Source organism: Ahaetulla prasina, chromosome 6 (genome assembly GCF_028640845.1).
Source record: "Ahaetulla prasina isolate Xishuangbanna chromosome 6, ASM2864084v1, whole genome shotgun sequence".
In the NCBI taxonomy this organism is placed as follows: domain Eukaryota; kingdom Metazoa; phylum Chordata; class Lepidosauria; order Squamata; family Colubridae; genus Ahaetulla; species Ahaetulla prasina.
Genome location: NC_080544.1, coordinates 34,287,942 through 34,314,600, shown reverse-complemented (window position 1 = coordinate 34,314,600; position 26,659 = coordinate 34,287,942). Strand labels below are relative to the sequence as shown.

General features: G+C 43.1%; 1 protein-coding gene across 1 annotated transcript in view; it reads right to left on the bottom strand.

Moving 5' to 3' along the window:
• Positions 1 to 26,659, bottom strand: part of MYOF (myoferlin) — a 107,797-nt gene that overhangs the window by 8,316 nt on the left and 72,822 nt on the right. The window contains exons 38-48 of the mRNA XM_058187014.1: positions 21,118 to 21,194; positions 15,362 to 15,373; positions 11,416 to 11,514; positions 10,649 to 10,774; positions 9,938 to 10,093; positions 9,226 to 9,317; positions 8,581 to 8,751; positions 6,845 to 6,993; positions 1,706 to 1,845; positions 669 to 757; positions 376 to 471 (exon numbers count right to left, since the gene is read on the bottom strand). Of these exons, the coding sequence (XP_058042997.1) occupies positions 376 to 471; positions 669 to 757; positions 1,706 to 1,845; positions 6,845 to 6,993; positions 8,581 to 8,751; positions 9,226 to 9,317; positions 9,938 to 10,093; positions 10,649 to 10,774; positions 11,416 to 11,514; positions 15,362 to 15,373; positions 21,118 to 21,194 (1,207 nt within the window). The remainder of the gene's footprint in view (positions 1 to 375; positions 472 to 668; positions 758 to 1,705; positions 1,846 to 6,844; positions 6,994 to 8,580; positions 8,752 to 9,225; positions 9,318 to 9,937; positions 10,094 to 10,648; positions 10,775 to 11,415; positions 11,515 to 15,361; positions 15,374 to 21,117; positions 21,195 to 26,659) is intronic.

Sequence of the window (26,659 nt, the reverse complement as noted above, 5' to 3'; positions counted from 1 at the left end):
GAGGAGGCATTGGGACAAAGTCAAAGAATGATGAGTCATGGAGTGACACCCACAGGGGCTATAAAGCAGGAGGCAGAACTTCCTGGCTTTTTGTCTTGGACAAAGCAGTGAATTTGTGCGGGCAAACTGTTTCAATGGAGGGAAGAATATATTCGTGAGTAACTCTGGCCTTATCTATAATTTCCTAGTTATCTCCAGAGACTTGGCAGGCGCGTGGGTAGACATGGCCAGAACATCTCTGTGCCAAAAGGAATCCAGCCAAATGTAAATAAACTTGAAAAGAAGGCCTTTGACTGACTTTTTGTTCGGACTATTGGGAGAGGGAAACAGAACAGCCTTCCTATTTTCAACAAGTTCTGCCGAAGTCATTGTTACCCTTTTACATAGATGTCACTCATTTCTTCTCCTGTGATGCTTTTCTCATCCAGGATGACGTCCTTGGTGTTCCAGATTATCACCCGTAGCTCATATCTGTAATGCAAGTAATGGAAAGAATGAAGTGGTACCACTTAAAGCTCTTGTCTTGGCTTCCATCTGAATTCAGCGATGGTGACAAGGGACAACAAGAAGGGAACAGAATGCAAGGCAAACTTCTCATTCGTCTTGAAAGGATCAAGACTTCTGGGCCATGAAATAACATGCTACAAACTTCAGCCAAGCTTACTCACTTTTTAGCCTTGCGAGGAGTGATGTTAAAAGGAGGACCAGGTGGGCCCAAGCTTTTGGGAAAAACATCCACCCACATTTGAAGCTTCCCCTGTATCAATAAGATAATGATCGTGTCAGGCTTTATCTTAAATAAAGAAGAAAAGAAAACCCATCTCTTAACCTATCAGTATTCTAATTTGATGACATGACCTGGATGCAACCTGCCCCCCCTAAGAATTTATTCTGCATGCCCAGGTCATATTTGGCTGGATTGTGCTAAAAAGGAGTTCCACCTAATTGTTTTATATTCAAAGAGCAAACTATGATTAAAACTAATGGGTTTTTCAAAAGCATTTTGCAATAGAGTGGGGAACAGACGACCATTCACAGGACATACGCAAAACAGCTCTTTAGACCAGGGGTCTCCAACCTTGGCAACTTTAAGACTTGTGGACTTCAATTCCCAGAATCCCTCAGCCAGCAAAGGTTGGAGACCCCTGCCTTAGACTCTCACCCATAACAAGTCCTAATAATGTGGTGGGGTTGCTTTGAAATTATTCCCACTTTAACTGTCAGAAGCATCCTTCACATGGTACTTCCCCTAATGACCATCTGGTTATTATGATATATTTCTACTATTTTTTATTGTGTGTGCGATATTTCATCGTAAGAATGATTTAAAAAGAATAGCAATACAAGGTGTGTGCATATTTCCTGCCAATGCAGGTCTCCCTAGCTGGATGAAACAAAGTAATGATAATGCAACGTGTGCTATCAAGTGTTACGTGGTCAGCTACATCAGAAAAATCATATGGTAGGAGACTATGTTATGGATGTTTATTTACTTTCATTCACATGCTGGACTTTTCATAATGGGCTTTTCCGTACACCTGAATATCCCTTAAAAAAATGATCATATCCCTATAAAATTATTGACAAAAGGAGGATGCGAGAGTAGAAAAGTACCTAACTCAATTGTAGGAATCATTTTGTATCTAGCTATTTCATGGATCTGCATCTCATAAACAGAAAGAAAAGAAATTTTTTTTTTTTATACCTGAGGGATGTTGGGTTGGAAAGTACTGTACAGGGTTCTGGTTTCCACATGCTCAGGCACCAAGCCCTGAGTTCTGAGAATGTGAAGAGCCAGCCTTTCTTCTCCAGGTCCCAGATGCTCGTGCAATATTTTGTTTACCTCTGAAATCAAGTGAAAGAAACATGACAATCACAAGAAACTCACTACAGAGCATTGAAAGTAGACAGGCCTATCTGCTGTCAACCTTTCTAAATGGACCAGACAGGAAACATGATCAGGTGAGCTAATTCTACTTTATTGTAAGGGTACATTTACAGAATCTTGCAAGTCTGAAAGTACAGATCTCCTGCTATCTCCTTAAACACCTAGAAAGCTAGGGAGAGTCTCTTCTGAGTCTCTTTCTCCACCCATTATACAGCTGTGGACTATGCCAATCTCTTACTTGACCATTCCCTAGTAATCGTTTCCTTGCCCTGTCTCTCAAGGTCTTTCTCACATACAATTATATCTGCATAATGGTTTCAGAATGTATCTACATGTTGTGCTTTAAATCCACACTATATGGGATTCAAATTTTTGACATATTTTGTATAATACCAATAAAGGAAAACAGTTGTAGCTCAGGGTTGAAATGTGGGGTCCTTGGTGCTCTCTGAGCTTGCTTGTTTTCTTGCAGACTCAAACTAGGTAACATCATCAATGCTAGTAAGGAGTGCGGTTTGCTGTTAGTTCAGATTCTAGTGGCTTGCCCTGTCAGTGTTGGTGAATCTCTTAGAGATTCTTTGGTTGGGCTGTTTACTGTTGACTGCTTTGGCAGTTTCTTGGTTGGGGTATTGTTTACTTGATTTTTGGTCTGATGTTAATCTTGAAGTTAATCTATGCTGATCTGGGTGTTGATTGCCAGTGGAGAGGAGCGTGGGTCTTTTTAGTTCCCTTTTTGGCTTGTTGATTGTCTCTTTTGCATATACAGATGTTTAATGCCTATGTGTCTATTGATGGCTAATTTGTCAGAGTGCCAGGCTTCTTGAAATTTCCTGGTGTTTTTGGACTTGGCTTGCTCTAGGATGGTCACTTTTTCCCAATTGAAACTATGGTTAAGCCTGTCTATATGTTGTGGAATTAAAGAGTTTTCATCATGTCTTCTGACTGCTAGTTGGTGTTCATGGATGTGTTCTGCCAGTCGTCTGCCTGTTTGTTCTATATAGTGGCAAAGAAGCCAACGATAAACAACCCAACCAAAAGATCTCTAAAACCACCTTCCACCAAGACTGACAGGGCAAGGCACTAGAATATAATCTGACAGCGAACCACACTTCTTACTAGCACTGGTGATATTTACACTGATACTTACACTGATGATGATATACTGGTTACTTAGTTTGGGTAATGAAACATCTGCGAGAAAACAAGCAAACCAAGAGACCACCAAGGACCCCTCACATTTTAAGTAAACATTTGTTTCACATTTCCCTAATGTACAAGAGAAAAGTCCATTGAGCATTGCCGAGCTGGCATCCTAAATCACAACCTCTTATGTATGGATAGTTGTTTGGCAATGTCTTTGTTTAGCAATTTCCCTTAGCAAGCAAGATAAAGCAGAAATGATTGTTCTATTCCAAGAGGAGAATATATATATATTTTTTAATTTGGATATCGCTTCTGGATTTTGTGCTTGTGATGAAAAAAAACACATGAAACTTTGACTTTGGTTATGCGACCACTTCACTTAACAACCAAGTTGTTCCTCTCATTTGTGACTGCTAATTTGTGACTGCTAATTTGTGACTGCTAATTTGTGACTGCTAAACAAGGACTACCCATAAATGCAACCCTCTGGTCTATATTAATACAGTTAAAAGCATAATGGAGATAAACGGCAATTTGGCAAACATGAATCAGTAACATACAGTTAATAGACAAGGATTTACCAAATTCTTCCAAAGTATAGTCCCTTCCTCCATAACTAATTCTTTTTCCATTTTCAGAGAGGACTGGAGTACGATGACCTTTAACCCTGGCAAGATTTTGCAGAAGTTGTGTTGGCTTTAATTGATCCTCCAAGAATTGATACCTGACCTTTATAGAAAACAAAACACATTTTGGAAGAAATGCATTATCGTCTCGGCCATACTATATATACTTTGATTACTCTTAGGTGCGATTGTTGTAAAATTCTACTGCTTGCAAAAAAAAAAAAAGGTAGGTAGGTAGGTAGGTAGGTAGGTAGGTAGGTAAAAGGAAAGAAAAGAAAGATTAACCCACCTAGATTTTTTGAGTAAATCACTCAGATTTATTGAATGATTGACTGACTAGTATGTCAGTCAATCACATTCTAGGTGGCTTTCACCATAGGATTAAGATCAGGATTTGGTTTTATCAGGACCCATGGAGGACTAATTGGCATAGGAAGACTTACACGCAGTATTGTTGTGGTATCCCACAATGAGATCCAAAGCGGGAGAGGAATCTGTTTCCAGTTCAATTGTAGTTTCACCAACTTTTTCATCTCGAGTCATCAGATCATAGTCATAGATGGAAATTTTCAAATCCTTCTCTTGAGGCAAGAAGCAGCTCAATTCATACATTCTAAGTGCAGAAATAGCTAGTAAATTTCAATTCCAGAAAAAATCCCTCCCATCCATTCCTGTGGATGAGGCATTTGCAAAGAACTTTGGAACATTGCTGGTCAGTTCTCCTAACATCACTTCCATCTGATGCATAGCAGGGTATATGCATTTCCTACTAGGTTTCCCAGTAAATATAGGTAGTCCTTGACTTACAACAGTTCGTTTAGTGACCAAAGTTACAACGGCAATAAAAAATGTGATTTATGACCATTTTTCACACTTAGAACGGTTGCAGCATCCCCATGGGCATGTGATCAAAATTCAGATTTCTGGCAACTGCTTAATATTCATTGTAGTTGTGTCCCAGGGTCATATCATCAACTTTGATGATCCTCTGACAAGCAAAGTCAATGGGGAATCCAGATTCACTTAACAACCATGTGATTAACTTAACAACTGTGGCAAGAAAGGTCATGAAATGGAGCAAAATTCACTTAACAACCAAGTTGTTCCTCTCATTTGTGACTGCTAAACAAGGACTACCCATAAATGCAACCCTCTGGTCTATATTAATACAGTTAAAAGCATAATGGAGATAAACGGCAATTTGGCAAACATGAATCAGTAACATACAGTTAATAGACAAGGATTTACCAAATTCTTCCAAAGTATAGTCCCTTCCTCCATAACTAATTCTTTTTCCATTTTCAGAGAGGACTGGAGTACGATGACCTTTAACCCTGGCAAGATTTTGCAGAAGTTGTGTTGGCTTTAATTGATCCCTCCAAGAATTGATACCTGACCTTTATAGAAAACAAAACACATTTTGGAAGAAATGCATTATCGTCTCGGCCATACTATATATACTTTGATTACTCTTAGGTGCGATTGTTGTAAAATTCTACTGCTTGCAAAAAAAAAAAGGTAGGTAGGTAAAAGGAAAGAAAAGAAAGATTAACCCACCTAGATTTTTGAGTAAATCACTCAGATTTATTGAATGATTGACTGACTAGTATGTCAGTCAATCACATTCTAGGTGGCTTTCACCATAGGATTAAGATCAGGATTTGGTTTTAGCAGGACCCATGGAGGACTAATTGGCATAGGAAGACTTACACGCAGTATTGTTGTGGTATCCCACAATGAGATCCAAAGCGGAGAGGAATCTGTTTCCAGATCAATTGTAGTTTCACCAACTTTTTCATCTCGAGTCATCAGATCATAGTCATAGATGGAAATTTTCAAATCCTTCTCTTGAGGCAAGAAGCAGCTCAATTCATACATTCTAAGTGCAGAAATAGCTAGTAAATTTCAATTCCAGAAAAAATCCCTCCATCCATTCCTGTGGATGAGGCATTTGCAAAGAACTTTGGAACATTGCTGGTCAGTTCTCTAACATCACTTCCATCTGATGCATAGCAGGGTATATGCATTTCCTACTAGGTTTCCCAGTAAATATAGGTAGTCCTTGACTTACAACAGTTCGTTTAGTGACCAAAGTTACAACGGCAATAAAAATGTGATTTATGACCATTTTCACACTTAGAACAGTTGCAGCATCCCCATGGGCATGTGATCAAAATTCAGATTTCTGGCAACTGCTTAATATTCATTGTAGTTGTGAGCGAGTCACTGGCCCGATGGAGAGGGTGCGCAACTTGGGCGTTCTCCTGGATGAACGGCTGTCTTTTGAAGACCACCTGACGGCCGTCTCCAGGAGAGCTTTCCACCAGGTTCGCCTGGTGCGCCAGTTGCGCCCCTTTCTAGACCGGGATGCCTTATGCACAGTCACTCACGCCCTCGTGACGTCTCGTCTGGATTACTGCAATGCTCTCTACATGGGGCTCCCCTTGAGGGGCATCCGGAGGCTTCAGTTAGTCCAGAATGCGGCTGCGCGGGTGATAAAGGAGCCCCTCGTGGCTCCCGTGTGACACCTATCCTGCGCAGACTGCACTGGCTACCTGTGGCCTTCCGGGTGCGCTTCAAGGTTTTGGTAACAATCTTTAAAACGCTCCATGGCATAGGGCCGGGTTATTTACGGGACCGCCTGCTGTTACCAGTACCTCTCACCGACCCGTCCGCTCTCACAGAGGGACTCCTCAGGGTGCCGTCGGCTGGGCAGTGCCGTCTGGCGACACCAGGGAAGGGCCTTCTCTGTGGGGCTCCCACCTCTGGAGCGAACTCCTCCAGGACTTTGTCAACTTCCGGACCTCCGAACCTTTCGTCATGAGCTCAAAACACACCTATTTATTTGCTGGGTTAGTTTTTAAATTTATTGGTTTTATGGGGTTTTTTAGTATTTATATTGTTTTTATCAATCTGGCTATTGAATAAGTTTTTTATGTCTGATTTTAAATTGTATTTATATGTCTGTTTTTTAATTGCCTGTGAACCGCCCTGAGTCCCTAGGGAGATAGGGCGGTATATAAATTTGAACAAATAAATAAATAAATAAATAAATAAATAAATAAACAAGGACTACCCATAAATGCAACCCTCCGGTCTATATTAATACAGTTAAAAGCATAATGGAGATAAACGGCAATTTGGCAAACATGAATCAGTAACATACAGTTAATAGACAAGGATTTACCAAATTCTTCCAAAGTATAGTCCCTTCCTCCATAACTAATTCTTTTTCCATTTTCAGAGAGGACTGGAGTACGATGACCTTTAACCCTGGCAAGATTTTGCAGAAGTTGTGTTGGCTTTAATTGATCCCTCCAAGTATTGATACCTGACCTTTATAGAAAACAAAACACATTTTGGAAGAAATGCATTATCGTCTCGGCCATACTATATATACTTTGATTACTCTTAGGTGCGATTGTTGTAAAATTCTACTGCTTGCAAAAAAAAAAAAAGGTAGGTAGGTAGGTAAAAGGAAAGAAAAGAAAAGCAGTACCATCAAAATGACAAATAATGTAAGTTTTTTTAAAAAAAGAAATAACCTCCTAAAAACTATTTTTAGTTTGTTTTAATTTCATCTTCCAGATACTTAAGAGAAGCAATGATGGAATTACTTAAAAAGGTTTTCCATGATTTTAACAAGGGAGCTTTTTTAAATGAAACTCCAAAGGCGTTTATAAATGAAATTAACCGGAAAACATTGAGCTTACAGAATTGTGGTGTAAATGTTTAGCTGTAAGAAAGAACTGCAGGAAAAGTCATTTCAGGAAGAAGTGGATTTTTGGGGGTGTGATATGGATCATATTTATTTGTTCCCACCCAAGGTCACATGGAAAGATATTATGTCAAGTGGCTCAAGTGGCTCAAGATTATAAGATAACTTCAAAAAGAGAGTTCTCAGATCGGGACAGGATCATTTTAGTGTCATGGGAAAAGCAAAAGGAAGATCAGGCTTGAAAACTCAGTTTGGAGTTTTCAAAGAAGAACCTTCCAGAAAAAAAAATCCCTCCCATCCATTCCTGTGGATGAGGCATTTGCAAAGAACTTTGGAACATTGCTGGTCAGTTCTCCTAACATCACTTCCATCTGATGCATAGCAGGTATATGCATTTCCTACTAGGTTTCCCAGTAAATATAGGTAGTCCTTGACTTACAACAGTTCGTTTAGTGACCAAAGTTACAACGGCAATAAAAAATGTGATTTATGACCGTTTTTCACACTTAGAACGGTTACAGCATCCCCATGGGCATGTGATCAAAATTCAGATTTCTGGCAACTGCTTAATATTCATTGTAGTTGTGTCCCAGGGTCATATCATCAACTTTGATGATCCTCTGACAAGCAAAGTCAATGGGGAATCCAAATTCACTTAACTACCAGATTATTAACTTAACAACTGTGGTAATTCCCTTAACAACTGTGGCAAGAAAGGTCATAAAATGGGGCAAAACTCACTTAACAAATGTCTCACTTAGCAACAAAAAATGTGGGCTCAATTGTGGTCGTAAGTCAAGAACTACCTGTAAGATACATAGAAACACATATATGCAACACAAGAACAAAAAGACATATAGAAATGATACACTGTTTTGACAAAGAAAATAAGGATATTACTGGAATCCAAAAGAAGTTAGGAAGAATTCCAGAAGTTGCATTCTTTCCATATTTTGTTATAGTTTAAAAGAAATAAGTGCAATTCCAATCATGCTGCACATCTTTAAAAAATAAATCAGATAAAGAAAAGAAAAAAGAAAGATTAACCCACCTAGATTTTTTGAGTAAATCACTCAGATTTATTGAATGATTGACTGACTAGTATGTCAGTCAATCACATTCTAGGTGGCTTTCACCATAGGATTAAGATCAGGATTTGGTTTTATCAGGACCCATGGAGGACTAATTGGCATAGGAAGACTTACACGCAGTATTGTTGTGGTATCCCACAATGAGATCCAAAGCGGGAGAGGAATCTGTTTTCCAGATCAATTGTAGTTTCACCAACTTTTTCATCTCGAGTCATCAGATCATAGTCATAGATGGAAATTTTCAAATCCTTCTCTTGAGGCAAGAAGCAGCTCAATTCATACATTCTAAGTGCAGAAATAGCTAGTAAATTTCAATTCCAGAAAAATGATATTGAAAAGATGAAGAAAGCTACAATATTACTAGCACTGCTCACACAACTGAGTAGTCTGAAGCTCTGTTATTTAAAACAAGAGTAATATTGATGATCTACCAGTACTTGAAAGGAAAGGATATAGATCAGTGATGGCTAACCTTTTCCGGACCGAATGCCCAAAGCGCAGGTCTATTCTATCACAATTATTCTCTGAAATTTAATCCAACTAAGGATATTCTCTAAATAAAATCAACAGAAATGAGAGAAAGAAAAAAAACCAGAAAACCGTATCACTTTCCCCCTCTTTCTCACACATACCTATTTTTTCATATAGGAAAATAAATTCACAATTTATTTTTTTACTATTTTAATAGAATGCTCCCAAGCTGGTATTCTGTACATAAATTCTAATTACAAGGGAAGGAAGAACATTTTAATTACCTACCTTCCAAAAATTGGATTCAATGTATTGGGGATGTAATGATCTCTATCCTCAACAATTTTTTTGCCTAAGCTGATCTTAATGTAAGGGTCACACTATTTGGAAACAAATAAACAAAAAAGTTGTTAATGTTAATTATAATGTTAATAATATAAAACATATAAAAATATGTTAATATTCATTGCTAGACTGATCAAAAAGACATTATAAACGTTAAGTTTACAGCTGTCCAGGTTGCAGAAAAATTCTAAATTTCCAAAAATTTTAAGGAAGAAGGCAGCTGTGTTCCCAAAGCCTTTCAATCAATTGCCAGGGATTTACTTATGTTGCATTTAATTACTCCATTAGGGCATTAAATACAGAACCTTTAACTTATTCATTCCTCCATACCACTATGAGACAGTTCATGATGAATGCTGTTTTAAGATACCTTTAGTGAAACTCATTTATTTAGGAACACTTCATACCTCTGTATATTTATTTATTCCTGTCAACTATATTCCAACTCGTTATTTACCAGTTAATGCACCACAATGCTTTAATCCAGTGATTCTCAATCTCAGCAGCTTTAAGATGTCTGGACTTCAACTCCCAAAATTCTCCAGCCAGCGTGCTGACCAAGGAATTCTGGGAGTTGAATTCCAGACAACCGAACCTTCCTGAGACTGAGAAACACTGCTCTAATTGGTAGTATTGGCTGGAGCTATTAACTTACCAGTCCATTATTATCCTTAGGTTGGAGCTCTATGCCTCGAACTACATAAATCCGTACAATACACTCCTGAGGCCCGCTGTCTGGTAACTCACAAAATTGCCGAGGAGGAGGTGGTACAGTTGGATCATCCGGTAATGTGTAGATCCGGAAAGAGCCCTAATAAATCACATGAATACTAGTAAATAAACCAAAACAAGGAGGGTTTCATGTTATTTGCTTTCTCCCTTTCTCTCTCTGAAGCTTCTTATATCTTCCTGTTTTCTATATCTATCCATCCATCCATCCATCCTGTCCATCTCATATAATGTGACTCTGCATGGTATACAATAAAGCAAATATTTAGAACAAGTCTAAAATAACCATTAAATAAAATTAAAAACATAAATAAGACCATGGGAGAATGAATCAACCTCGTATACATAATGTAATCATTTCACAGGCCCTCATTTTCTCTTGGTCTTTCCAGAAAGAGCCATTCCTCAGTTAAAGTTTTACTATTGGCCCAAATAATGGCAATCATTTATACCCATTATGTCTTTCATCTACTTCCTTTTTTTTCTTTTCTTTTCACAAATCTGTTCATGAGAAAATACGGAATAATTGCACTATTTAGTTTGACTGCATTCTCAATGGTCTTATGAGGAAAGACGAAATCAATGTATCCCACTTTTCCCTATTGCAAATATAATTTATTTGTTGTTTTCATTGTACCTTAAATTCTCCTGCAACTGTAGGGTCATCATTTTCTTCAGTTTTTCCTCGATACAGCTTGAAAGTATCACAGAAGTCTGTTAAACCCCTAAAGTCAGGTACATTCTCCAGTTCACGGTTGTAAACCTACCAAAAAAAAAAAGTGAAGTGCCTCAATTAAAATAACTGTGATGTATACATTGATGACAGATGCTGAGAAATTTAAAATACAGGAAAATATTCCCAGCTCCAAACCAATATAATGATGTGGGAAAAATGTTTAATTGTATTTGTGAAATAATTCTCGATAATGGTAAAAAAAAATCAGATTATTCGAACAATAAATTAATGAGTAATAGCATAGAGAGACTGTTTGGTCTAGTGGTTAAAGCACCAAGCTGAAAACAATGAGACTTTTGAGTCTAGTCTCATCTTAGGCACAAAGCTAGTTAGGTGACTAGGCCAATCATACCCTCTCAGTCTTAGAAGCAAGCAATGGCAAACCATTTCTGAAAAATTTTGCCAAGAAAACTGCAGGGACTTGTCCAGGACTCAACAATGACTTGAAGGCATAAAAGTACCACCCCCAAATAAAAACAGACAAATAACAGCATCATAACACTACAAATTATTATAATAGATATAAATCCTGTGCTGCATATTTTTTTCTAGAGAGGATGAATTGGGCTAAGAAAAGGTAGTGATCTAAAACCTAGTCATTTTAAACATTGTTGTTTTTAAAAACTCAGACGCGGTGAGATAAAAGTCTCATCCATAAAGATAAATACCTTCAATGTATCATATCCTTTCTGAACATACTGTCCACATTTTTCAGTGTCGCCTATTGAAGCATAAAATTTGCTCCACCAGTCCACAACTTCTTTTTCCTAAAGAATAACACATTTAAAACTAAAAGGAAGCAATAACAATCTCTAGGATAATTATTTTAGCTATACTGTACACATAATTTCTTCAATTTGGTTTCTTCCTGACATATTAGCTTACAATTCCTTAAGCCACACCCCAAATCCCTCCCCTCTTTCACTGATGTAAGCCTCTGCCTGTTCAAAGAGAAACAGAGTTAAGATTAGAGTTAGGGTTAGAAGCTTTTTTTGTGAAAAATAAAACGTTATAATATACATTATACCCAGGGGTGGGTCCTACTTACCTTTACTACCGGTTCGCATCGTGCCCGCATGCGCAGAAGAGTTTTGATGACGTTTGGGTCAGTGGGCGGAGCCTTCTGCCAGTTTTACTGTTATGTCCTCGGACTTACGACCCGCAAGGTTTTGCCTGTTGCTAGCCAGCGCTTATTGGTCTAGACGCGGGTAGTTTAAAAGCGGGAACCGGGATGGCATTTGATTGGTTCTTTCGACTTGACAGCTTGCTATTTAAGCAGCTGTCAAGTGAGGGAGCTCGTTCTTATTGTTCCAGAGCATGTTGGCTCTTAGCATTGTTGATTGAATTTGGCTGACAATAAAGCCTGTTAACTGAAATAGCCTCGGACTTCTTATTGGGTTAAACAACTTAACACTGGCGACGAGGACTGGGGGTCGAACAACCACCGCCGCCGATATGACGACCTCGCTGCCCGCTATCTCCCCATTCGAGCCTGCTAATGAAGCGTGGGAGGCTTATCTGGAGCGGTTCGAATGCTTCCTGCAGGCTAACGGCCTGTCAGATCTATCAAGTGACAGGAAGCGAGGCTATTTTTTAAGCTTCTGTGGCCGTGATATATTTGCCACGGCGAGGGCTTTGACGGCCCCTCAACCTGTCTCCTCGGTACCTTGGGAGACTCTGCTAGAGAAGTTGCGAGCCCATTACTCGCCGGCTCCTTCCCGCATTGCTAGAAGACACGCTTTTAGACAGCGGTTCCAGAAAGAGGGGGAAACCGTTAACGACTACATGGCTTCCCTGCGTATCGCCGCCCTACAATGTGAGTTTGGAATTGGATGAAATGCTGCTAGACCAATTAGTCACGGTGTCCGGGACCTGAAGCTGCACCGCCGACTACTGGCCCGCAATGATGTGACTCTTCAAATACCCTTGGATGAGGCGCGAGCCTCTGAGATGTCTGTACGTTCGGTTGCGGAACTCCAGAGATATCACACTAGGTCCGCTACCGACGGAATGCAACAATCTGTCCACTATGAGGACGTGGGCGGCGATGCACCGTCCGATGAGGACGATGCAGTAAGCCACCTCAAAGCAACTCGGAAGAAGGGTGGAACACTGACTGGAAGGGTCACAAGGAGGTTGCCTCGGATGCGGAGGAAGTCACCATCGTGCGGACTGCCGATTCAGGGCAGCGATCTGCCGCCCGCTGCGGTCGAAAGGTCATCTCTCGAGGTCTGCCGAGCATCCCTTCCCGCAAATCAGAAGCCCAACCCCAACTCAAGCCCAAGCAAGGCGCGGAGGTTGCCTACCCGCCGTGGCGAATGCCATGCAGTCGACCGTGAGGGAATCGCTGCTGATGCTGCTGTGAGCCACGCCTCCACCGCTGTTCCGCCCACAAGATTTACCTCAGCGTAAAATTAGAGGGGGTTCCATTTAAAATGGAAATTGACACTGGCTCTTCGAGATCTCTTGTTGCTTGGCATACGTTACGGCGCCTGCTGCCTAATTTTCCGAAACGGCGCCTTCAACCCTGTCAAATTATTTTAAGGGACTATCAGGGAAACCAAATTCCTACTGCGGGGTGTACCCCGCCTCACGTCTCTTCTGGGTCTTTTGAGGGTAAATTGCCCCTAGTAGTAGTCAGAGACGACCTTCCAAGCCTCCTAGGCTTGGATTGGTTTGCTGCCCTGCACCTTGATGTATCAGGGGTCCACACCACAAGTCTAGACACCCCGAACCAACTCTTTTCAGAATTTGCCGATGTATTCGACGGCCAGTTAGGCAAATATACTGGTCGCCCAATTTCCTTCAATCTCGACCCTCAGATTGCCCCAATTCGCCTTAAGCCGCGGAGGGTGCCATTGGCATTACGTCCTAAAGTGGACAAGGAACTAGACAAACTCGTTGCCCAGGGCGTCCTAGAACCTATTGAGTATTCACTTTGGGAGACACCTATTGTGATCCCCCTAAAACCGGACGGATCCATTAGGATCTGTGCCGATTATAAGTGCACTATCAATAAAGCCCTGCAGGCAAACCGATACCCTCTTCCGGTGGTACAACACTTACTCCACTCGTTAGGCCGTGGGCGGGTATTTGCCAAACTGGACCTTGCCCAGGCATATCAGCAGCTTCCGGTGGATGACGCGACCGCCATGGCTCAGGCGATTGTCACCCACCGGGGGGCTTTCCGCTGCAACCGCCTGCAATTCGGAGTCAGCATAGCTCCCGGACTGTTCCAGGGCCTGATGGAGCGGTTGCTCCAGGGGCTCCCAGGGGTCGTGCCATACTTCGACGACGTTCTGATCTCGGCTATTGACAGATCAGAACTCGTCGAACGTCTTCGCGCCGTTCTTGACCGTTTCCGGTCTGCGGGGTTGAAGTTGAAAAAAGATAAATGCCACATAGGGGTGTCACAAGTTGAGTTTCTGGGTTTCTTGGTGGATTCCAAGGGAATCCACCCGGCACCTTCTAAGGTTGATGCAATTAGGAATGCCCCAACGCCCACTAATAAGGCGGAACTACAAGCGTTCCTGGGGCTCCTCAACTTCTATTCTGTATTTATCCCCCACAAAGCGTCGGTGGCCGAGCCACTTCACAGGCTTTTGGCAGCCAAGGCCCCTTGGCGATGGAACCGGGCCGCTGCTGACGCATTCCGGGCTGTCAAAGACATCCTTGCGTCGGCGGCTGTCCTGGTTCAATACGACCCTTGCCTACCTCTGGCCCTAACATGCGATGCCTCCCCCTATGGGGTGGGTGCCGTTTTGAGCCACCTCCTCCCTGATGGCTCAGAGGCCCCTCTCGCATTCTACTCGCGCACATTGTCGGCTGCCGAGCGTAATTATAGTCAGCTAGATCGTGAAGCCCTAGCCGCGGTAGCAGGAATTAAAAAATTCCAGCGATGTTCCGGTCGAATTCCAACCCCCCGGCAGCGGCGTCTTCAACAGCGCACAAGGATGACGAACCTACTCCTGCGACGTCAGGCTGCATACTAAGGAGATCAGGGCGGAGCCGACGTCGTCCGGCGTATCTAGCCGATTACGCTTGCGCTGTCTGGGGGTGAGGGGTGTTATGTCCTCGGACTTACGACCCGCAAGGTTTTGCCTGTTGCTAGCCAGCGCTTATTGGTCTAGACGCGGGTAGTTTAAAAGCGGGAACCGGGATGGCATTTGATTGGTTCTTTCGACTTGACAGCTTGCTATTTAAGCAGCTGTCAAGTGAGGGAGCTCGTTCTTATTGTTCCAGAGCATGTTGGCTCTTAGCATGGTTGATTGAATTTGGCTGACAATAAAGCTTGTTAACTGAAATAGCCTCGGACTTCTTATTGGGTTAAACAACTTAACACTTACTACCGGTTCGATAGTACCGGTCTGAACCAAGGGCAACCCACCACTGATTATACCATAGCATACATTGAAGAATTGTATTCAATTAATTCAGTTCCATTATTTTTCACAAAGAAGCTTCTAAATCCCTTGGACCTGTAAAACTATTTCTCAAATAAAGGGACCCTGGCAGGTTTTTTTTCCAATTAAATAGTGCATAATAAATACATGCATGTTAAAATTAATAGATATAGCATCAATAATTCAAACTACATAGATGTAATTCAATTACCTTTTCAGTGAGCTGTTAATGGAAACACATTCCAGGGTAGATTGGTGGGGAAAACCAAAACAGAACAATTAAAATCAAACCAAGCATTTATTTGATACACATTATAGAAGACAAAATGTGATTTTGGATTACAGATATATTTTCAGATAATGTGTTTTGTTTTTCTCTGAACAATGCCCATGTCTTTAATTAGTGAAGAAGAAGTTCATTGAGATCCACCAGAGATATTATAATTCCTTAAGTCTTATCAAATGAACATAAAGAGAAATCATGTCTTGAAATTATCTCCAGGACATTTCTGGATTAGCCCAAGAATCAAAGGATTAATTGATTTGTTTAGGAACATCAAGAAATTAAGACTGGACCAATAATCTGTTTCTCTGAAAGAGGACTAGAGTTAGGAGCATAATAATTTTATTCTATTTATCTTTAATTTCATAGACATTGCTATTATGTGCCAAAGGAATTCCAAATAGTTTGCATTAAATTGTTTCCTCTGACTAGTTTTGTCCTACGACCACCTTTTAAAACAATTTACAATAAAATTCTATTAATTATATCCCAGTGAATTTGACAGAATGTACTTCCAGATAGGGGTGCACAGTTATTTTGCTTTATTTAACAGTGTATGAAATTTGTACTCTAACACATATTCTCTGTGTATTTTGATTTTTTTCCCTGTTATTATAAGCTAAAACAGTTTATCTTTTAAGAAAAGCACTATACAACTTTATTTGGAAACAAAATTAAATGATTTTTAAATATGTAAAGCAATGTAAGCAATATTGAATGACAGTAAATAATGAGTTTGTAATTTTTTCTAATTTTTATAGAAAGTTATCCGTTACACTACAGATGATTGTTTAAGACAGGGGTGTCAAACTTGATTTCATTAAGGACCGCATCAGGGTTGTGTTTGACCTTGGGGGCAGGTAGAAGGGGCATGGCCAGCTCGACGTCACTCTTGTCGGGGGCGCCTGGGATGGCTCAAGCACCCTGCCAGCGAAAACAGGCTCCTGAGCTCCGTTTTCATTGGCAGAGAGTTGCAGGAGGCTGTGGCAGCCAAAAATGGAGCTTGGGAGCCCATTTTCGCTGGCAGAAGCACTACAGGCCGGTTCTTCACTGTTTCCAGGGTAGCCCATTGGGCCAGATCTAAGTACCCTGCGGGCCGTATCCGACCCCCTGGCCTTGAGTTTGACATCCCAAGTTTAAGCTTTCTGTCTCTATATGTTATAATCCTGCCAACCAGATGGCATTAAGGGGAACACAGATTAGAGAAGAATACAGAATGGTAAGTAGTTTTCCTGATGCCCTTAAGCTTGCCTGTTGTCTTCAGACAAGGCAGGAATTGTCTTATAGAGAATGATAAAGAACAACTCAATTTTTCCACATGAACAGAAAGTGGAATAGAATATTATGTCTGTCTGTCTGTATTTCATATCTTGCCTTTCCATCCTCCATTTTTTCAGTATAACAAAACCCCTATGGGCTGAACGTTATAGTTTTTACAAAAGAAGGATCTTCTGTAAATTGTTTCTATAATTATTCCTGAAAAAGTATTATTTTCGTAGATTATGTTGCAGAAGTCTTTAAATCGACCTTCACAGCAAAATATAATTACAATTTCTAAGTAGGAACCCAGTTGATGATAGAACCCATAAGCAATCACTGACCACCAGTTTCATCTATTTATTACAAACTTAGTGCTTTGAGATTTTGGAGAAAGCATGTAAAAATAATCACTACCAAATTTTGTTCTCCAATGGCAGAAAAAAAATCAGTCATATCAAGCAATGCAATTTTATTTTGATTGACTACAATCCTATGTCCATTTAGACGGGGGCCTATCCCTCTGAATTCACTGGATTAATTTCTGAGGATGCACACATAATGTTTTACTGTTAGCAAGCCAATTGGATGTCACATGTTAGTGACAACACATCTGTGTGAAAGCAATTTTTCCTATTTTCAGTGAAAGGTGTAATTTTTAGCTGCTTCAAAGCCGTGACAATGAAACTGTTTTTCAATTTGCTTTGAACCGAATCTTTTATTTTTCTCCAAAAGCTCCCTGTGTAGAATATTGAAAAGTGGCATGAAAGCTCAATGATAAAAGCATCAAAGGTGAATAATCCCCATGCATTTTTTTTCATCTATACATACATGTACTGCGCTTGGAGAAGCCATTTTGCTGAGTGCAGCTGACATACTGCTTATGCACTAGAAATTGGAATGCAGTTTGTGAAAGTTCTGCATCTGTCACACTAGTCTGAGATCTGCACATCATTTGTTCTAAGAAGTCTTTATTTTCCATTCTGTTTTATCAGAAATTAGAATGCTGCATCTTTAAAGGAACATTCAGCTCCAAACAAACTAATATACAAAATTAGATTTAAACCTCCCTTTGCTTTTAAATACATTTACTATGAACACAGAATTCCATGTCTTAATTCCATGTGCTGATGGCTAGATATCGATCAAAATATTCTATATACCAAAATATAACCATTAATGATAATTATTTGCCTTGTGCCTGAAGCTGCAGATCTAGAAAAGTTCCTATTGCTACAATTGCCACTAATAGTTAGAAATACAGTGCAAAGATTATGCAGCATCTACTAGTGCAGAGTTGTATCGTCAATGGTTCTCACCAAAAGGAACTCAGTAATAATGCACATTGGCCTTCAAAATTTAATAAATTATTTATTTCTTATGCTTTCTTGAAGCACCTTAAAGTTATCCTTATTTTATTTAAATAAGGCACTATAGCTTACTATCTTGTCTTTAATTATTTCAGATATCCTATACGTAATACATTATTCTAAGCATGTACATAGATGCCATTCTGTAGTTAATCTCTAAAGTAACTTTGGCCCATTAAATTGCTTTACAAGTATTACTGTTCTGTCTGGCAATGAAGCTTCTGAACAGAAGCTTAATTAGTAATCTTTTCAGTTGCTCACCTGTAATCCCTGTAAAGTGGTTTGAGATGCCTTGAGTTGAACTTAGCATCTTTTTACACAGTATGCAATATATGCAAACTTCTAATTTAGTATATAGGATATAGTTGTGATGGCAAACTTATAGCACACGTGCCAGAGGTGGCACGCAGAGCCCTCTCTACTGGCATGCGTGCCATCGCCCCAGGACAGATCTCCGTGGTGTTTCTTTCATGACCTTGTTTCCCTGCAAAGGACGAAACAGAAGCTCGCGAAAGAAAAGATCTTGTCTCTTGCCATGCTGCCGGTGTTGGGATGCCCCGCCTCCCGCCGGCCAGATGTCCGCACATGCCCGTGCATGTGCATGTCCGCGCATGTGGGGCACCTTTCAGTTTGGACAATGCGCACGCGTGCAACTTGGGCACTTGGTGTCTAAAAGGTTCGCCATCACTGGGATATAGTATAGGTAGTCCTTGACTTCCAACAGTTCATTTAGTGACCATTCAAAGTTACAACAGCACTGACAAAAGTGACTTATGACCTTTTGACAAGCAAAATCAATGGGGAAGCCACATTCACTTAACCACCAGGTTACTAACTTATTAATTGCAGCAATTCACTTAAAAAACTGTGATAAGAAAGGTCGTAAAATGGAGAAAAACTCACTTAATAAATGTCGCACTTAACAAAGGAAATTTTGAGCTCAATTGTGGTCGTAAGTTGAGGACTACCTGTATATGTCACTCTTTCCCCCCCTAAAAATTATCACAAAAATATTGGAGTTTATCGCTATAAATTGACTATTTAGCCTTTAAATTATCTTAGATTTTTGAAATCTTCTAGAGAGAAAAATGTCCTTTTAAATGTGCTTAAAAGACCCCAGAAGAATAACTAGGGAATATAACCTCTTTCCTTTCGGTCATAATTCTAATAATGTGTCCTCTGGTGAAATGCAAGGTTAACTATAAAAAATAGCAGTCATAAGAATGCAGAATGAAGTAGAGCCCAATATTTAATGACCAATCTCTATTAGTTGCTCTACAGGTAGTCTTCGATTTATGTCTGTACTTATGGTCATAAGTATGTGACAGTCACTAAGCAGGTCATCATGTGACTTCACCTCATTTACAATCTTTTTTTACAGCAAATCTGGCAGTTATAAACATGGTGATAGTTAAGTCACTTAATGGTCATTAAATGAAACAACTGTTTGTTAGGGGGTACTTTTCACCAGAAACTGGAAGTAAATGCCAGGTTCCGGCACAAATGACATAAATCATGGTCACATGGCCACAAGAAGCTGAAAATGGATCTAAATGGAGGCTGACTGACAAGCGCACAATATGTGGTCACATGACTCTGAGGAGGTGGCGGTTAGAACTTTGAATCCAGGTCATAAGTAGTTTTTTTCAACAGTTGCAGAGTAACTGTCAGGGACCATCTGTAGTGAATGAAGAGACTGAATACCACAACAGAGAAATGGATTAGCTGCAAGAACACATATATTACTGAAATTAATTCTATTACATCTTTTTTTTTGTTGTTGTTTACATTTATACCCCGCCCTTCTCCGAAGACTCAGGGCGGCTTACAATGTATAAGGCAATAGTCTCATTCTATTTGTATATTTTTTTACAAAGTCAACTTATTGCCCCCCCAACAATCTGGGTCCTCATTTTACCTACCTTATAAAGGGTGGAAGGCTGAGTCAACCTTGGGCCAGGCTCGAACCTGCAGTAATTGCAGGCTCTGTGTTCTAATAACAGGCTTCTCTACTGCCTGAGCTATCCCGGCCCATACAACTTAATTCCCGGCCTTGTACAACTTAATTCTAGTACAGCTTCTACTCTTATTTGAAATGGGGCAAAGTGAGTGGCAAACAAATCTAAGAAATAAATGAATGAATAAATAATAAGTAAAATTAGGAGTAACAATATATTGTGACTGGCTCTCTTTTCACAGATTGAATAGGATGGGGAGAGGAATTCTTAAAGCAAAAGGGACACAGTTTTAAAGCCCTGCAATTACAGAGAGGAAATGAATAAATCACTGAATTTAAATGTTGACATTTCTGAATTAAATAGCTAATGTTAAATATTTTCATCATTTAGCTTTGAAAACTAAAATAATCCCTTTAGTATCAGTGGTTAGTCTCATATCTGTCTGGGATAATCCAGCAATTACGTATCTAATTGTAGTTAAACAATGATTATTTTACAGAAAAGGGAGGATACTGGTCAGAAATATGTCTAAAGGTTGAATAGCTATGTCAATTTCAAATTTATGCTATGCCATTTCACTCAAATCATTTTGTCATGCAGCTGTCATTTTTTCCAATGGTATCTGACAGGGAGAGTGCTCCCCCACTTAACCAAATTTAATACGTATTTTAGATGATGATTTCAGAAGGTAAGCCTTCAAACTGCCAGTTCAATTTATCAGTCTATTCACTGGAGAGCACATATAATCTAAAATTATTGGCAAACAATTCAGGGACAGCAGCCACATAGAAGACAGACAATAATTTATATCAGCCCTCCCTAGCTGAGGATCTCCAAATATGCTGGTCTTCAGTTCCCATAAGACCCCATCAGAGTACCATCATACTGACTGAAGAAATCAAACACATCTGAAGAATACCAAATGTGATTTACACATACAAAAACAATGGAAAAACACAGAGTGATTGACACACATTCTGGCTACATAAGAGAACATATTAGCTTTCAACAATTATTATGGATAAATTGTGTGGTAAGATTCGCATGCCAAAAAACAAATGAACTGGCCACAGAAAATGTATGTAAACAAGAAGTTTACCTGTGATGTTAATAAGGGTTGTGCATCTTCCACTTCAATTACAACATCTCGGCAAGGCGCAGCTGCTAGAATAGTAACTGTAGATAAAACAATTTATTAAATGAAGAAAAACTAAGAGCAAAGAAACACTAAGAATCAGATTCAGGAGTCATAATTCAGCTTTTATTTATCTTAATGCTTTGCTCTTTTATTTGCTTCCACCAGATGGGAGAGTCTAGAGAACTGGGCTGCTGATCATTAAAACTGGAAGAAAATATCTTTCCTTCTTCTAAATCAGTGTTTTTCAAACTTAGCAATTTTAAAATGAATGCACTTCAACTTCCAGATCTCCCCAACCAAAATTAACATAACATAACATAACATAACATCAGAGTTGGAAGGGACCTTGGAGGCCTTCTAGTCCAACCCCCTGCCCAGGCAGGAAACCCTACACCATCTCAGTCAGATGGTTATCCAACATTTTCTTAAAAATTTCCAGTGTTGGAGCATTCACAACTTCTGCAGGCAAGTCGTTCCACTGATTAATTGTTCTAACTGTCAGGAAATTTCTCCTTAGTTCTAAGTTGCTTCTTTCCTTGATCAGTTTCCACCCATTGCTTCTTGTTCTACCCTCAGGTGCTCTGGAGAACAGCCCAACTCCCACTTCTCTGTGGCAGCCCCTGAGATATTGGAACACTGCTATCATGTCTCCCCTAGTCCTTCTTTTTGTTAAACTAGACATACCCAGTTCGTTCTTCATATGTTTTATCCTCCAGTCCCCTAATCATCTTTGTTGCTCTTCTCTGCACTCTTTCTAGAGTCTCAACATCTTTTTTACATCGTGGCGACCAAAACTGGATGCAATATTCCAAGTGTGGCCTTACCAAGGCATTATAAAGTGGTACTAGCACTTCACGTGATCTTGATTCTATCCCTCTGTTTATGCAGCCCAGAACTGTGTTGGCTTTTTTAACAGCTGCTGCACACTGCTGGCTCATATCTAGATGGTTATCCACTAGGACTCCAAGATCCCTCTCACAGGTACTACTATTGAGCAAGGTACCACATATACGGTACTGGTGCATTTTGTTTTTTTGGCCTAAATGTAGAACCTTACTTTTTTCTGGGAGTTGAAGTCCATATTTCTTAAATAAGAGACAAACGGACTTTCTTGGGGTTTTTTTGAAGACGTTTCATGTCTCATCCAAGAAGCTTCTTCAGCTCTGACTGTGTTGTGACCCAGGTTCCTGGACCCAGACTCCTGGACTCGGATGATTCAGAAAATGAGGGAGAAGACCTGGCAAGCCCTGTTTCTCTTGAGCCCTCTCCCTCCCTGGCACCCACTCAAAGGGAGGGGCCGGCACGGCCTGATTCTCCCGGGCCTTCTTCTGATTTGGCAACGCCCCAAGAACAGTTTTGGAGGGACGCAAGATTACGAAGGCTTGATCGACGTGCGCAGCAGCGGAAGAGTTGGGACAAAGCCAAGTCATAATTGTCATGCAGTGACATCTGCAGAGACTATAAATAGGAGGCGGGACTTCCTGGTTTTTTGTCTTGGACAAAGCAATGAATTTGGCGCGAGCTAACTATTTCATGGAGGGAAGAATATATTCGTGAGTAATTCTGGCCTTATCTATAATTTCCTCGTTATCTCCAGAAACTTGGCAGGCCCGTGGGTAGACGTGGCCAGGACATGTATCTATGTAAATAAAAGGAAAAAAAAGGAAGGCCTCTGACGGACTCTTTGCTGGGAGTATTGGGGGAAGGGAAACAGAACATTTTGTCCAAGACCTGACTAAAACATCTTCCACCAAAGATGGATCAGCAGCAGGTACAGCAGCAGTTAGAGCAGCTACGCGGCTAATCAACAGCTCCAGCAGCAAGTGGCTCACTTGGCAGGCCAACTTGCTGCCAGGAATGTGCCTGCAGCCCCCCATCCTCCCACTCCTCCTCCTCGTCGCAGTGCCCGATAACCGTGCGGATAAGTTTTCTGGGCAGCCTGAGATGTTCCCGACCTTCTTGGGACAGTGCCAGCTCTACATGGCTATGAGGCCAGAGGATTTCCCAGGCGACCGGGCTAAGGTGGCCTTCGTGATTAACCTTCTTTCCGGCTCGGCTGCTCGATGGGCCACGCCCTCTTGCTCCAGGACAGCCCCTGCTGGCGGACCAACAGCGTTTTGGCAGCACCTCGCACCATGTATGAGGACCCGTTCGAATGCTGGCGGCAACCAGGCGCCTTAAGGAACTCCGTCAAGGAAACGCCCCTGCAGGAGTACATCGCGAATTTCGTCTTTTGTGCCAGGACTCTGACTGGAATGATGCAGCGCTGGTGGGCCAGCGTTCAGGAGGGACTCTCAGAGGAATTGCAAGGCGAGCTGGCCAGCGTGGGCGCCGCGGACCCTCGACAACTTGGTGCCCTTTGTCTCCGCCTCGATGCCCGTCTGCAACGGCGACCGTCCCGTCGCACCCCGGGACCCTCCGTCGACATCTGCACCCCACTTCCTGCACCACCAGCACCCAGGGTCGCCCACGTTTTGTAACCGCTGCGGAAGAGCCCATGGAGTTGGGAGCGGCCAGACCTCGCCTAACAGCCCAGGAGGCGGAACCGGGCGCCAAGGGGATTGTGCCTGTACTGTGGGGAGCCCGGCCGCCGCGCTTCTTGCCCCAGAAAGCGAAGTGGGGCACGACGCCGTCCCCGAATCACAGCGTGACCAATCGGAAGCGGAGCAGGCCCGACCTCGGGAAACCCTAGGTCGGGCACGTACTAAGCCCCCACTGGGCGTTGCGGAAGTAGACTCTGGGCCCCTCGGCATCTGATTCTGGACACACGGATATGGTTGGGGAACCAGTCGGACGGGCTCCAGGCGCATGCGCTGGTGGACTCAGGGCCACAACAAACTTTATGGACCAGGCCTTTGTGACCCAGTTTGCGGTCCCGTGGTTCCGGTGGACCCTCCGATGCGGTAGAGACAATTGATGGGCGAGAACTGGTGTCCGGCCCCATTAAATTCGCCACCCAGCCTTTGCGCCTGGCTATTGGGGACCATGAGGAGGTGATCCAGTTTTATGTCACGGCGGACCTTCATTTTCCCTTGGTCCTTGGGTTGGCCTGGCTTTGGACCCACGATCCTCAGGTGGCCTGGTCGCGGAACGCCATCTCTTTCCCGAGTCTGCAGTGCGTCGATCACATCCGCCACACCTGTGCCGGCCAGAACGTCCCCACCGCTGCCATCACCTTGCCTCCTGAGCTGGCGGACTTCGCCCGGCGTGTTCAGCGAGAAGGAGGCGGACCGACTACCCGCATCGGCCCCTCGATTGCCCGTGGACCTTCTGCCCAACGCACCACTGCCTGTGGGACGCCTGTATTCCATGTCGGAGCCCGAGTTGGCCGCCTCAGGGACTTCCTGGACAAAAACCTGGCCCGAGGTTCATCCGGCCTTCAAAGTCCCTCTCTCGGCCCGGTCCTCTTTGTGAAGAAGAAGACAGGGACTTGCGCCTATGCTGTGATTACCGCGGCTAAACGCCATTACGGTGCGGAATCGCTACCCCTGCCGCTCATCCCGGAGCTACTGGAAAGGTTGCGGGAGGCCACGATCTTCACCAAGCTCGATCTCCGGGGGGCCTACAACCTGGTGCGGATACGAGAAGGAGACGAATGGAAGACGGCATTCGGCACCCGATACGGACACTACGAATACACTGTCATGCCATTTGGGTTGACCAATGCTCCGCCGTTTTCAGCACTTCATGAGCAGCGTGTTCCGAGACATGTTGGATCGGTTCGTGGTTATCTACCTCGACGACATCCTGATTTACCCCGGGTCCAGGGAACGCCACCTGCGACAGGTCAGTCGGGTTCTGCAACGCTTGCGGAAGCAACAACTCAATGCGAAGCTGGAGAAATGCGTCTTCTTCCGGACTTCCATAGAATTCCTCGGGCATATCATCTCGCCCGAGGCATAGCCATGGACCCATGTAAAGTAGAAGCTTTGTGTAGCTGGGAAGCCCTCGTCGGGTGAAGGATGTTCAGCGCCTACTGGGCCGCCAACTACTACCGGACCTTCATCCCGGCTTCGCCACACTGACAGCTCCACTTACCCAGCTCCTCAGGAAGAAGGTTGCATTCGGTGGGGTCCCCGCAGCAAGAAGCATTCACAGCCCTCAAGAAAGCCTTCGTCACGGAACCCGTCCTGAGGCATCCCGACCCGCTCCGGCCTTTTGTGGTGGAAACGGACGCGTCAATGTGGCTCTGGGGCGGTGCTGCTACAGGCTCCGGCGAATGGTGGCACACTTTTCCCTCGCTTACTACTCCGGAAACTCAACCTTCCGGCGCAACTACACTATCTGGGAAAAGAGTTGCTGGCTATCAAGGCTGCATTCGAGGCTTGGCGACACCATCTGGAGGGCCCGACATCAGGTGGAGGTCGAGCGGACCATCGGAATCTCGAGCACCTCACCACAGCTCGGAAGTTGAACCAGCGGCAGATCCGGTGGTCGTTGTTTTGCCGGTTCAACTTCCGCGTGACCTACATTCCCAGCGGTCACAACCGGAGGCGGATGCCCTGTCCGCAAGCCAGAGTACCTCTGCGCCAAGGACCCCCTTCCTCCACGGACAGTGCTGCGGCAGAAGCCTTGGCCGCAGCACGGAGCCAGTGGACTTGCGGGCCCAGGTGCGAGGCGCAGCGCCAGGACGCCTGGTCGCAGCAAAGGAGGCGGAGGTGGGCCCCGTCTCCTTGGACCTTGGAGGAGGACTTACTCAAGTTTGAGGCGATTATATGTACCCACAGGACCACTCCGAGCCCTCGTCATGACCCAGTGCCACGACAACCCTGCAGCAGGACATTTTGGGTTCTTCAAGACCCTCCACCTGGTGACACGGACCTTTTGGTGGCCCAGTGCGGCATGATATACATGCCTATGTGACATCCTGCGTACCGTGCCGGCAAGCCAAGGCGCCACGGGGGCCCCTCCCGGGCTCCTCCAGCCCTTGCCGACACCCGACAGACCCTGCGGGGCGATCTCTATGGACTTCCTGACGGACCTGCCGCCGTCCTCTGGGTTCACCACGGTGCTGGTGGTGGTGGAGGACATGCTCACCAAGATGGCACACTTCATCCCATGCCGCGGACTGCCCACAGCCGCAAAAACGGCCCGTCTCTTTCTGCAGCACATCTTCCGCCTCCATGGTCTACCGGACAGGGTGGTTTCGGACCGCGGAGTTCAGTTCACAGCCGCTTCTGGAAGAGCCTGATGGCCGCGTTGGAGGTGCAGGTGTGTCTGTCGTCATCGCACCATCCGGAGACCGACGGGGGTACAGAGAAGGTCATCGGTATACTGGAACAGTATCTCCGTTGCTTCATCAACCAGCAACAGGACAACTGGGCCGACTACCTGTCCCTGGCAGAGTTTGCTTTTAACAACTCTCAGCACACCTCTACTCAGATGACCCCGTTCTTTGCCAATGTGGGGTACCATCCGCGGCTCTTCCCTCTGGCACCACCGGACTCTCCTGTTCCCGAAACGCCGACCTTCCTGACGGAATTGCATGCGGTCCAACAGTTGG